The 14,394-nt window shown below is 42.3% G+C and overlaps 1 protein-coding gene across 13 annotated transcripts in view; it reads right to left on the bottom strand.

Annotated features, from left to right (window-relative positions):
* The window catches only part of ERC1 (ELKS/RAB6-interacting/CAST family member 1), a 307,076-nt gene extending 292,687 nt beyond the window's left edge, over positions 1 to 14,389 (bottom strand). For 4 of the 13 annotated variants that reach the window (XM_040562386.1, XM_040562408.1, XM_040562428.1 and 1 more), the window contains exons 1-2: positions 14,294 to 14,379; positions 3,817 to 4,650 (exon numbers count right to left, since the gene is read on the bottom strand). In XM_040562386.1, coding sequence (XP_040418320.1) covers positions 3,817 to 4,485 — 669 coding nt within the window. In that variant the 5' untranslated portion in view covers positions 4,486 to 4,650; positions 14,294 to 14,379. Of the gene's footprint in view, positions 1 to 3,816; positions 4,651 to 14,082; positions 14,173 to 14,293 lie in introns of those variants that run through there. The other 9 variants (XM_040562331.1, XM_040562347.1, XM_040562396.1 and 6 more) reach the window with 5 other exon arrangements.
* Positions 14,390 to 14,394: the final 5 nt, after the last annotated feature.

Raw genomic sequence — 14,394 nt, 5'->3', positions numbered from 1 at the left:
ACGAAATCATGCTGAGGAGAGCAACACCATGCCAAAAACAAGCTCCTGTTTATTGGCTCCATCAGTTCCTCCCTGGATATGCATGTGTTTGTTAACCTTTGAGAAATCATCTGGACTCTGCTTCTGGCTTCTTGTAAAGTGTAGCTGGATAACTAACCCACACCAGACTGCAAACTACTGTATTTTTCCAAGAACCTGCTAACTCCAGGAATATTTTCCATTTTAAGTTCTGAGCTCCTCAAAATGAGATGACAATGACATTCCCCATTTACCAAAAGAAAGTACTTTGTCTCTTCAAGATCAGTAACAAAGGATGAAAATGAAGTTCAGCATATGCTATGCTCCACAGCTGTTAATATTTGCTCAGAGTAGCTGATGAATACAGCTGTGCTGCCTCACAGCTGAAAACACCTCAACCAAGCAAGGCTTAAGCAGTCTCAAACCAAGTGAGGGCTACATGGATGCACATGCATTACATTTTCAATATTATATCTAAGTTAGCCCTGCTAAGTAACATACTCTTTAATCTCCCTGTTAGTTTTTTCAGGAGTTCTGTTCCAATAATCACCATTTATTTGCACATGTTCACAAGAAATAGGAAAGAAAACTCAAAGACACCAATGCATGTTTCACGGGAGACTGAGGTAGCAATTAACCAAAGCTCATGTTTTCACATTTTTAATTTCCAGGACTAAAAGACAACAAAGTCTTTCAAAGTTGAGGTGACAAGAACAGTAGTAAAAAAATCCAATCAGAGACAATCAAGTGTGCAGAGAGGAGTAAAGAGCCAAGATCACAGCAAAGAGATTGCGATGACTATCAGATAATGGCATGAGTCAGCCAGCATCCTGGCTCTGTGAGTCAAGGCAGTTTTTAAACAATGCATTTGTCCTTAGCTAAACTTAATATACCACACAAGTCCTGCTCATGCAAAAAGGCTTTATGGAAAGGGATGTGCTGAAATACTGGTATAGAGATCTAAAATAATAGTTCCTGCAAGTACACTGAAAGATAATATAGCAGGAATATATTAAACTTGTTTGGGGGAGCGTAGAGGGTGGTAATGAACAGATTTCTCAGGTCCCCAACAGATCAGAGAAATCCCTTGTTCAGTGTCTAAACAGACAAGTCTGTTTAATTACAGTAAATCCTATTAAACTGATCTTCCTTATAAAGGCTGAAGTGACCAATTCCAACAGGCTATAGAAGACATAATGAATTCAGAGTTTAATTAGGACACACTGTTAGCTAACTATAACCTATTAATTAGCATTCTTAGTTTTTACAGCTCATTGCAATAATACCCTTTTACTTTTAAATTGCACCCTTCTCTTTTTGGACCAAAGTTATACAATTCTACCAGTGTGGTAGTAATTATAGTGATTGCCTAGAGAACAGCGGCCTGGAAATATCTGTAAATGTTTAATTAGGGGATAAAGGAAAGAAAAAAAAACCCTCAGATAGCGAAATCAGTGTTCTCCAATGTAAACATATTCAGTAACCACTTAATCCATTCTAAACCAAACATTCATTTTTCTTGCCAGATTTTCCAAGCATTCTCAGGTGTCAAAACTGATTTGATAAAAATGTTGTCACTTTCAAAGACGTTCTCTTCAGCATGAAAACAGAACTTTAAAACCATGAAAAGGGAATTTGGGGCTTTAAATACCCACCTGCAGCTGAAATACAAGCAGCACCAGAAAGCTGAGTGTTTTCATGTTTTTTTTCATGTTTTCATTATACAGATGCACCAGCATCCTGGTTTTGGCTGGGATAGAGTTAATTTTCTTTATAGTAGCTGGTATGGTGCTGTGTTTGGATTTAGGATGAGAATAATGTTGATAACACATGGGTGTTTTAGCTGTTGCAGAGCAGCGCTTACATCAAGCCAAGGACTTCTCAGCTTCTCATGCTGCCCTGCCAGCAAGGAGATTGGGGATGCAGCAGGAGCTGGGGGGGGAGGCAGCCAGGACAGCTGACCCCAGCTGGCCAAAGGGATGTCCTGTGCCACGTGGCATCATGATCAGCAGTAGAACTGGGAAGAATTGGCTGGGGGGACTGCTGTTGCTCAGGGACTGGCTGGGCATCAGTTGGCTGGTGTTGAACAAATGCATTTTGCGTCACTTTTTTGTTGCTGTTGTTTCTTTTCTTTGTGTGTTTGTTGGTTTGTTTTGTGTTTTTCTTTTTTCTCTTTTTTTTTTTTTTTGCTTTCTTCTTAAACTGTCCATCTCAACGCACAAGTTCTCACACTTTCACCCTTTTCAATTCTTCCCCCATCCCACTGGAGGGGGGAGTGAGCAAACATCTGTTTGGCACTTAACTACTTACCAGTTTAAACCACAACAACCAGTATAACTGAAATCTTCACTGGGCTACTCCTAAGAAAATACTTCTGTAAGAAAATTATTTAACTTTAGGTTTTCTCCAACAAGACACAAAAATGAATAGAAAATATCACACATATTAACAAATACCACGCTGTGGTACTATCATTCAGTAAGAATAGTTATAACTGCATAAATTCATTAAATTGTTTCATGCTAACTCAGAAAAAGCAACTTACTATATTCAATTAAGTTTTTTAAAAAGTGAAGAGTCGAGAGAGTTTCAGTGCAGCAGATTATCACTAACCAAAATGAATCTACTATTTAAGTCACAGGTCACCTGAAAGTATAGTGTAACATGTCAAGTACTACCAGTACTATTTTTTTCCTCCAGCACTTTCCTTCTCCCTTTCATCTTCCCAAGCAAAACCAAAAAAAGCACTGCCTAAAATAGTAAATATACCTAAACAGCTCCAAAAGCATGACCATGCTTGAATTACAGAGGCCATTTCATTAAACCTTCTTGGATACTTTAAAAACTTTAAAAAAAGGGAAAGTAATTTTTCCATGGCGAGGGCTGACATGCATTTCAGGGAAACTTTCAGAACTGGACACCGGGCCTGTTTTCCATGAGGGTGGTGAGGTTTCTTACTGTTTGGCCACAGACAACTAAACAGGAGTATACCAGTAGCTACTTCAGGATTAAGCTAGCAAAAAGGTCTAGATGAGAAAACCAAAAAAACTTACTGTACACAGAGTCGACTACAAAGAGACCTCAATTTTAACCAACATCTCGGGTTTATTTTAATCTAGAGATGCTTGTAAGACAGACAAGACAAAAGACGCCCAAGATTCTCTGTTCTTCTGCCTATTCTCTAACTAGCCAGACCACTACAAAAAAGAAACTGTAGAGTACTTTATGACAGTTGCATAACAAGATATGCACTGCTTATGACAAAAGATGAACAGGTATTAAACAGTATTACTTAAATGTAGCCAAGAATGCAGTTTATGTATTTGTGAAAGCTGTGGGACTGTAGGTTTTAACTAGAGATCTAAATTAAGACCAGTGTCATGTGAAGTTTGTTTTACTGGCAGTATGTCAACATTCAGCACCATTCCGTTGCATTTGGGGTCAGCAGTTAGTACATTCTGCCTCTCAGAGAATGCTTCATGAGGTAAGCACTACAGAAATGATTATGAGCAGGTTAAATTACTTCCAAAGGGAAAGCGAGTGGTTAGCATCAAACCCAGAAAAGAAGATGATAAACAAAGAAAAAACACAAGCAGCAGAAACGAGCACTGAAGAGGAAGCTTGCAAGTCTGACAAGAAACATTTAAAAAGAGGCTTGCAACTTGAAAACATTTTAATCATACCAATTGCCTGGGAGAAGCACCAAAATAATTTAGCTGTCTGTGTGACATGCAAGCTTATTAAACTCATTTAAATCATGCTACTGCACTAACACAACAGTGACATTAGATAACAAACCTGGTTTTCTTCTTGCAAAACTCTATACTGTTCCTTCCAAATGGTGATTTTTGAAGCTTCATCTTTCCTCAGAGCTCTCTCTTTTTTTAGCTCAGGACTCCAGAAGGTCTTGATACTGTTCATGGAAGAACTCAGCTTGCTCTCTTTCACCTCCACATCCTTGCGAAGCAGATCATTTTCCCTTAATACTTCTTTGAGTTGTGTCTGCAGATCCATTATGGTGTTATCCCTGGCCTGGCGCAGTGAGTGAGGCACGGTGGATGCCATACTCACTGGAGGGAGATGGTGCTCTCCAAATGCAATAGTATCGCTGGCAACTCCACTACTGGCAATGTTAGGGCTGCTACCCATTGCAGTCATCCTAACACCATAAGGCAGCCGCCCCCCAGATCGGCCCAAAGTCATGGTGCTTTTCGGGGTGTCTGCACCCACATTCTCATGGTCACTTAGATACATAGGGCCAGATGTAGCATAGGCAGCGTTTAAGGACTGGATATTTTCCATAGAAAGGGTTTTCCCACTGCCGCCCCCAGTACTACTCCCAGAACTGCCTCCTGTGCTGTTGGTTCGACGATGGCCCAAGCGTGGTGACCGTGGCAGCCTTGGTGAACGCCCTGGGCTCTGGTTGCTTGCCTCAACCTTGCCAACTGACCGAGCACTTCCATACATGATTAAGCTAGTGGTGTGAGGCAGTTAGACAGGCATAAATCTGGGATGAGAGAAGTCCTACGAAGTTCTTCAGTGGTTTTAAGTCAGCTTAAGGCCAATCACAACTTATAAAAGATCCATTTGTCCATCTTTGGAGTCACATGCTCACGATGTTCAGGACCATATCTGTGCCAAGAAAAAGAACATATTAAAGATCCAGTTTATCAGAAAATATTTCATCCCATGTTAGAATAAGAGCATATTCTACTACCACTGTATTCCTCCAGCATCCTTTTAATTCCCACCAGCAATAAAAGTGATCTTTTATTTCAACCCTAACAGTTGAACTCAAAAAGGAACTTCTATTCTTGTTTTTCTGTTGTCATGTTATAAAGGTAAAGAGAATGAAAACCTCATCAGTTTTCAAGCCATAATTTTGTTGATCATGATCTGAACTCTACAAATGTTGAGTAACTTTTTTTCCCCACTGTTTCTAACTCACCCTTATCCTTTACCTGTTACTTTTCTAAGTAAAAGAGACTTAACCAAAATTTAAACCTCGTTCAGTTGTATTTTTTCTTTCAAGCGCTGCTAGCTCCTGTAGGACAGTTTCTAAATCTAGCGCGTACCTACACTGAAAAATCGTTCCAATCTCTTACTTGTTCTCTAAACAAGACTTAAACCTTTGTTCAGGTTAAATAAATATTTTAATCAAAATATACTTCTCATTTATCAGCTCTGATTAATTCTATTAAATGCTATCATTCCAACAGCAGGGACCTCTCCAAAAATAGAACAGTACGACAACACCATGCTGCATTTCCCCCTCCCTGTTATTTTAAATATGGATATACAGCAAAATTCCTTATTTTATGCATATTTTGCCATTCTGTAAGTGTGCTAGCAAGTACCTCTTTGGCACAGGCACTGGGCTGACATCACAGGTAGTCAAGATCTATCACAAGGGCAAGAAACAGGGATGAAATCTACTCTCATGACTGAGCTACAGCACTGTAGGACTATTCCCACCACTACCCAGTTCCCACTTTTTTTTTTTAATTTATTTTTCCAGTAAAAACTATTTCAAGTCACTGTTGGGCTCAACTAAAATCAAAAATAAAACAAGACTGAAAGATTTCTGGTCTGATCTCTCCCCATTTGATGAAAGATGACCTAGTGGTGTCCAAAGTCACCATATATATTGTAACATCTCTCCTTTCACACTGGCTTTCATCCAGCCTCACCTTCTGCTAGGAAGTTCGGTTTGCCAGATATTAGGAATCAATCAATATTTGCAGCTCCTATTGCTGAGGGCATGTTTGTGTGTTGGGCAAGCAGACAAAATATTACAGTTAAGAGAAGAGTACACTTACAAAAAAATGTAGAACTTGGGGAGTGTGAGGGGAAGGTAGAGGAGGGTTGAAAACATTAAAAAATATTTGAAAAGTACTGGATGAGGGTAGAAAACAAGGGGGAGGTAGAAGTCTGATGAAGAAAAGACACATGATTCTTGCTCTCAGAAAAGAGTCACTACAGGAACACAATGCAAGAAACTGTTTAAACATGGAGTTTTAAATCACAAAACAAGATCAGAGTAGAACAGCTCCATTTACACGCTATTTCATGGAAAATACAACAGCATGAGTAATTTCACAAAGCTTATTGTGTAGCTGCTAGTGTGCTTCATGAGCAGTGCTCAAGAAGTTCAAGTGCTCACTTTTTTTTTTTTTTTTTTTTTTTAAATAAGTGACAACCATAGCTACTCTGCTCAGTCTAGCAACAACATTGCTATGGAGCATTTTAAGCACACACATTTTAAGCATATGTAAAGTAAAAGAGGCCATGGAAAGATAGCCAGTGGCACTAATAATTGAAGTTATTTGTTTTTTAAAAACAAGTTACAGATAGGAAGTTTCTTATACTTCAGCCAGGTATCCTTATGCAAAACGGTACAGAAATACAAACTACGAAACAGTGCCGACTTTGTTACACTGGAGTAGCTTCAATAATCAAGACACTGTGCCCCAGATCTGGAAAGAAAACACTTTTTCCAAACAGAAAAGCTAGTTCAGACTAATCTCAGTGTTTGAGACATCTAAATGCTAAAAATGCTGCAATAGCAACCACTGAGCACTCAAAACAAGTTAGATATTTCTTTGACGCTACAGAAATTACGTTCATCTGAGAGCTTGTCTTTATAAGGATTCTCACAAAAATTAATCCACTGTCCTTCATTTGCTAGAAACTCACCACTGTAAATCACTGTGAACTCATCCACTTAAACAGCTTTAAATGTTTCTGCCCAAACCAAAAATGTTTCATTTCATAAGTTTTAGCTAAAGCACTCTCCCCTCCAAAAACATGAAGTTTAAATGTTGCTACCAGTACGTTACTGAGGCATGCAGAAGCATCACCGAGTAAGTGCTTAACAACACGCAAGAAGCATGCAAAAAAATTTTAGAGCATTTCTAAGGAGTTAATCACCCCCAAAAAGGGAAAAGGGGAAAAAAAAAAAGTTTAAACTCATGGAATTACTCTCTTTACTTTAGGTAATATTTTGTCAAACTATTCATAGCTTTTGAATGAATGAAAGCGACTAGTGTCCTTGGCAGGAAAGTCACTACCCACGCAGTTGAACGGAGCTGGTCGCACACAAGGCACGGTTCCACGGTGATGTTCCGACACAGCAGGCAGCAGATTAATCCTCTTCCAGCACAGCTGAAAACACCAGTTCTATACTAGCTCATCTCCTACCCCTTTTTCACAGGCAGGCATCCTCTCTATTAGTCCAAAAATAATAACAACAAATTAAGGAATTCAATCTATGAATAGCAACTGCTAGAATTTGCTACTGACTTAGAACATCATCAGATGTACAGACAGGACTCAGAGTGGGCACATGTGACACTCAGAGAAAGACATCAATTCCGTACATTACAGGGCACTCACATTTCAAAACAAACAAACAAACAAAAATAACCAACCAAAAAAAGGTCTTTGAAAACAAGAAAATCTAACCCACCACTACTTCTCTCGGAGTAAGAACTTTCATTATATAATTCTTAGACTTGAAATTTGTGACTATTCCAAATACTAACTAAATACACCTTTCCAATCATGTTCCAGTATTTTCACTAACACAGAAACTTGTCGTGGTTCAGGAAAAAAAAAATCACATTACAAGATAAATCATCTCAATTCCTCTTTTTAGATTTATTTTTTTTCTAGTAGCATTCATCACTGGCCATTTCATTTTACTGCTATTAGGAATCCAGAAGCAGAAGTAGTTAACAGAAATCACACTAGCAAGAACATCTCTCACCCTGGAAACAGCAAAGTGAAGGAAATGACAGAAATGCCTCCTCTCATTTGCAATAGCAATTGATCAGGAAGAAGAAAGTTATAGATGTCTTCCAGTAATACAAGCATGGAAGACTTCAGAAAGCACCATAACCAGAAAAGTTAGTTTTTCAATATTCTGACCCACACTAGCATTTTATTAGGAGTCTCAGAAGTAGGGCCTCTGATCTTTCATGAATCCAAGATGCAGCACTTTCTTTTTTCCTCTGTGACTCGAAGTTTACTTGCAGATAGATCATCCCTTAACCTTACAGGGTGGTCAAAACCACAAGGAACATTGTTGAACTGTGACATGAATGCTTTGTAAATTCCCCTGTTGGTTTTAAAAATTTTCAGTCTTTTCTGTCAATACAGGAAGCCTCACCTATGATTAAAAAGCAAGATTATGAGCTGAAAGCATTTAAAAAAATAATAATAAAACGCTGAGGTCAGTGCTAAACCATTTTTCCCCTCAAGGTACGATGCATACTTTCACAGCTACGAAACAAAACTCTTTTGTTCACTCTTCATTCAGTGAACAAAAGCTTCCAAAGGGTATCATATCTGCAAGCTAATTAAAAATAATCCTTAAAAAATTAACATCAGTCAAGCCAAAAACACCATACAGGTATCTAGAGATCGGCATAGCAGCTTTGCCAGTACAGAGACATGCAATCAACCTGCTTTAGGTATTAGTTGTAAATGCCATCTTGTGATCATGAACGAGATGAACACCAAGAATGGTAAAAAAAAAAAAAAAAAAAAAAAAAGCGTATAGTCTGACAAACATTTAAACGTACTACAGTGTAACTCATGGCAACTAAAATGAATCAATTTCATTAACAGAGCCCAGTTATGCCCAGTGAAAAGCAACAGAGGATCGAGTCTCCTTCAAAACAGCAAAGCAGCTACTACTCCAAGAAGTCTCTCAATATCCAGAGCCATGCATCAGTACAAGTGGTTACCTACCTACTGCCCCAGAAGCCAGCATGCTGAAAGAGAAGGCAAACCGAATCTGCACAGCTTCACGGAAATGTATGTGTACGGCAGTTACAAAGTGAGGGAAGGCATGAACAGGTACGCTAGTCTTGTGAAAAGATGTAGTGGTTTTCAACTAAAGGGCTTATTCAGGCATTCTAGAAGTGTAAGAATTTCTGGAGGGACCAGATTAATATCAGCTTCAGGATAAAGAACCCAACAAAATGAGACGCATTTACCAACACTGTCACACTCAGCCCCTATTTCTAGCATCGGATGTGAACCAATGGCTCGGAAAGCAGACATTCCTGGCTACACCTATCAGAAAACCTCTGTTAATGGTGCTTCAGTTTTGTCAATCTCCAGAGAATCTTTCTTATAAATATATAAAGCCTCTCACGCTCCTTCCCAACTCCCAGATCTCCAGGAAAAACAGTAATAACACAGTAACTACTTTTAGGTAAGGAAGCAAACCAAACACAGAAAAATGTATTGCAGAAGTGTAGGAATATCCCTGCTTACATTCACTAAAACAAAAAGACTTTAAGGATAACCTTTGCAGCCTTCAGTAGGTAATGCTTCCTCAGAACTGGTTTGCTGCAGTTTCCATTCAGGACTGCCACAAGCTGATGGACAAAAGCACGTACAGAGCTAGCTCTGTAAGAGCATCACTGCCCGATACTTAGGAACCAACAGTGAATGAGGCAGGAAAACCCATCTTACAGCACAGTGATGCCTCCTATGTCTCCCATCAGTCACATACTCAGCTTCCAGAAGAATGAGCTTGCCTGTTCATTCCCTGTTTGCAGAAGGAGAGCTTTGTATGTCAGTTCTACTACAGCAACAAAGAAGTCAGCCTTTCCAAGGGTGGTCGGAATCTGACAATGTAGTGAGGCAGACACACTGGACTTCATTAACAAAGGTATCAATTTTTCACATTTAATACCCTCACAGTTAATCAAGATATGCAGTAGGACCTGCACTTTCCTGTTACTTTCTGGTGTGCGCCCCAAATTACAAAAGCCGGGGTATGCACTTTTTATAAAGAATGAAGATAAATGATATTTATCTTCCAGTTTGACTTCTAGGCTTGGAAGTTATTAGGTTTATCTGTCCTTTAGGTTTGACTTTTAGATTTGCAAAGTAAGAAAGCTTGCCAGTTTTCATAGCAAATTAGTGACTACTACACAGTAAAAGGGCAGAAGAAAGTTATCTTGGAAATTGTTTGCAAGCCAGCCAATGCTGGATACAAGGCACTGAACCCGTGGAATTCAGGGTTGTTTATCCATGTCAAAATACTTTTATCCTCGCAGCCTTGACTGCAAGAAAGCAAGGGAGATTAACAAAACTAAGACAGAAGGACGACAGAAAAGTTACTCTTCATATTACAATTGATTCTCATTCCTGGATGTGTATGAATAGATGCCAAAGCACCAACATCTGTTTATGTCCAAGCCTTTTTAGTGTGTTGTGTTTTTTTTTTTTTGAGTTCACCTACTTGAACATCTGCTGAGTTGACTGAAAGTCATGGTGCCCTTATTCTGCTTCAATGAACATAAGAAAATGTAAATTGATGTGTTCTCCCTCGCATATGCAGACAGAGAAATCTTCCTAAAAAAAAAGAATCTCAAAAATCACTGAGAACGTGGCTTTGACATTTTGAAAATCATGTTCTGTAAAAGGCAGGCATCCATGAACTCCGACCCTAACATTCTAAGGAAAATCCCAGCAGTCACACATTAAAGGCGTGTTTTGTTGCTAAACCTAACTGACACTCCTGTTACACATTTTCTGAATTGGGAAGGTTAGCATAAATGGTACGCATGCACTTTAAATCAACGCATAACATGGAAACATCTTGATTATCTGTCCTTTGTAGATACTGTTCTGTTTCCCATTCTTCTCTTCCACGCTTTCAAGGTATTACATCCAGAACACACCGAATACAAACCAGAACAATTCACTGGCTTGCTAGTGAAGTTCTGCCTCCTAAGCATACATTTCCTTTCATGAGATCTACTTGCTCCGCAAGAAGGACATGACTAGGACGACAGAACATGCCCTACTTTACAGCAGCTTCTCTGCAAAAGCAATTCCAATTGATATCAGGTTTTGCTGCTTATAATTCCAATTATTATTGGAAATGATAAAGGCACAAAGGGTACGTTTTCGCCATCACAGCCTCATTCCTTTACATCTTCCTTCCTAAAAACTGAGAGCACAAAAAGAAAAAGCTCACTATTATTACAAAGATGCACATATTTCAGCTACAGCTTCGTTCACTCCTATTTACATACTCTGTGATACACCACTTGCTTATAAGCATTTTTTCTTACAGCTCTTGAGGTCAGCCTCAACTAGTGAGGGAACACAAGGTACGCCTGATATTTCTAAAGGCCTTATCTTATTTTTCAGACTAAGGTGGTTCTGCTCACAACAAACTAAGAGTTAACCTGTCACTACATTTGCTTGCACAAGCAAATTCCTCCCCCTTGTCAGGTAGCTGTGCACCAGTAAAAATTTTTCTGTCTTCCACAGGAGAGCGGGGCAGATAGTTCTTAAGACTATCTGGACACCACACTTAAAGGTTTCACAGGTACGGCAGAAGTCTTGGACACTGTTCAAGCACCTATTCGCTCCTTCAGTTTTGTCTTTCACTAGCGGCATCAAACTTGTTACAAGGTGATTGGCACATGGTGCAGATACCATCACACACCGTGAATCGGCCTCAGTTGCGGGTTCTTGTCTGGGTTCACCAGAGATTGGACCCGATGGTCCCTCCCAGCCCTACCTTCTTAACACTGATATGCTTTGACAGGTCCACAGGCACATCGGGATTTGTGCTGGGCAATGAATGGGAGCTAAGTCCCTAAATTTAAAGTAAGTATGAGACAAAACCAACAAAATTTGGTATGCTTTTTTTTTTTTTAAAAAAAAAAAAAAAGACACTAAGACAAGAAGCAACAGAAGTCAGAGCGTGCATGTAAACTTACTAGTGATGAAACAGCCCCAATTAAAATAATTCTCACTCTTCGATTACCTAGGAGGTTAGAGACCTGTAGACATGGATTTGCTGTGTACAGCTGAAGAGGTTGTAGCCTAATTTTCAGTGTACCGTCAATAAATACTGTGCACTTGTAGTGCACATGGCTGTTTCTCTTTTTCCTCCAAGGTGGCACGCAACTAACAGCCAACTTCCCAGTACTGAAATCAGCAAGAAACAACCCTGAAAGTGATAGAGATGCTTTGAAAACCCAGAAGTACCTAGAAGCACTGCTGAATCTGCATAGACAGCTAGCCTAGGCTCTCCACAGGTAACATCAGCGCAAAGCGTGCTCCTTCTACAGAATTAGAACCACAGAATGGGACCTTAAAGACCATCTGGTTCCAACCCCCTGCCACGGGCAGGGACACCACCCACTAGATCAGGTTGACCAAGGCCCCATCCATCCTGGCCTTGAACACCTCCAGGGATGGGGCAGCCACAGCTTCTCTGGATCTCTCTCTTAACATCTCTAGATGTTTCTCTTCGGAAACATCACTTTTCTTAAATCAACACTGGATTTTCTAGGCTCTCTTGGTCTATTGCTGCTATACAACAGCCCACGGGGTGACACAGTTACTCCAGCTTAAGTAGATGCCAACTGATAGACGACTCCTCACCTGAGTGCTCATACTGCAGGGTGGCCAGCAAGGATCACAAACATTAATAATTCTAGCAACTGGTTTGATTATTTGAACAGCTGCATCCATGCATCCATAAAGTTCTGGGCATACCATGCTCAGATAAAACAAGCTAAACCTGGTGAACCTACCTACAATTTTCAAAAGCCTTATCCAAGGAAGGATAACAGGGAGGGGTGAGGGGAATAACAGTGGAAGAGTATCCCGCTGCACAAAATAAGGAGTAATAGCAAGGAACTCATGCACTGGTTACGATCGCATGGTCAAATATTTCTATTCATACAGCAACACAGAAGACTGCTATCAGGACCTGAAAAAGTGGCAGACTCAGGAAAAAAAAGTTTCTTTCATGACTAACATTGCAATTTAGTAAAAAGGTACAGGCCACGTACCTGCTTTTGTGCCAATGAGGCATTAACTGGATGGTAGAGATGAGACAAAATGTGGACAAAATTTCATAAAAGGTCAAGCTCAAAAACCCCAATGCTAAGACTTAGGAAAAATACGAAGCCTTCATATAGCCCACATAACACAAACCCAAAGAGAAGGAAAACTGCTAACATCCTTGGAGTGACCTGATTACAGCAAAATTGGCATGATGGACAATGTGGAGAAAGTTCAAATTATATCAAATATCACGACAGACTCAGGTTTTACCCAGCAGATCTGCAACTTTTTCTAGTTGAAGCCCTTCTTATGGATAGGATAAGATAGATAAGAACCAACAATTGCGTTATTAACTCTGCTCATGCTAGCATGGGCAAGGTGGTGATTTTTCTCTTCTAGCCTTGCTTGATACGCTGTAAGGGTGCTGACTCATATGTGACCCCAAACTGGGGCACGCATCTGAGCTTCTGCAGTTTTCAACCCAAAATACCCATGCGTGCTTTACAGGGATATGTCAGGCTGCAGTAACTCAGGAGGAGACGTATGTTCAGCCACCTACTGCTACAGATGCAGCGCTCTCTGGGAGAAAAGGAGGGCAAGGCAGAGGGTGGAGGTTACCGCTTCAAGTCATCCTAGCTGGCCATTTCCTAAGAATCAGAGCTGTGCAGTCAAACTAGACAACTGTTTCTGGGCACAACCTGTTGGGTTTGAGGCAACACATTATTCACCCGACCTCCACCGACGTGTCCCCAAAAGGGGTCCGGATAAGATGCAGAATATTCGCTGCCCTTCCCACCCATTCTGTTTCGGTGCCCCCGCTCCCCGTGCTCTCGGGGCTCCACACGCCGCCTCCCCACCTCCGCGGCCGCTCCTTGACACCTTTCCCCGTCTCCAGCCCCCCCCGGTTCCGCGGGGCTCTCGCTCGGCGCACGCCCGCCGGGGCGAGCTGCCCGCCCTGCCGCAGGGCTGCCGGCGGAACGAGCCGCGCGGGCGGCACCGGGGGCTGGCGGCACGGCCGAGACGGATGCGGCGGCTCCCGGCAGATGCCGGGACAAAGCCCGGTGCCCGCTGACACCCCCCGGGCGGGGCCGGACGGACGCACGGACACACGGACCGGAGCGGCGGGCGGTGACAGCGTGCGGGGCCCGGCAGGGGCGAGGCCCCGCTCCCCGCTCCCCCCCCGCCGCCTTCTCCCGGCCCTGGCGGTCTCCCCGCCGCCCCCGGACCCACCTGAGCGGCGGCTCCCCGGCCGCCAGGCCCCGCCGCAGCCCCGGCACGGCCCTGCCCGGCGGCTGCCCGCGGCTACCGGCTCCCGCAGGCCCCGCCCCGCCGCTGGCTCCCCCCAGCGGCCGGTAAGGAGCGGCGGCGGCGGCGGCGGCGGCGGCGGCGGCGGCGCCCCCTCCCTCCCCTGCGGCCCCCGGCCCCCAGCGGGGCCCCTCACCTGCGCGGCGGCTGCCGCGGCACCGGCACCGGCAGCGGGCGGCGGCGTCGCCGTCACCCCGGCGCCCCCCGGCGCGAGCCCCGCGCGACCCGCCCCCTGGC

Source organism: Cygnus olor, chromosome 1 (assembly GCF_009769625.2).
Source record: "Cygnus olor isolate bCygOlo1 chromosome 1, bCygOlo1.pri.v2, whole genome shotgun sequence".
NCBI classification, from domain to species: Eukaryota; Metazoa; Chordata; class Aves; order Anseriformes; family Anatidae; genus Cygnus; species Cygnus olor.
Note: the sequence above shows the minus strand (reverse complement) of the source record. Positions and strands in the feature narration are given on the sequence as shown.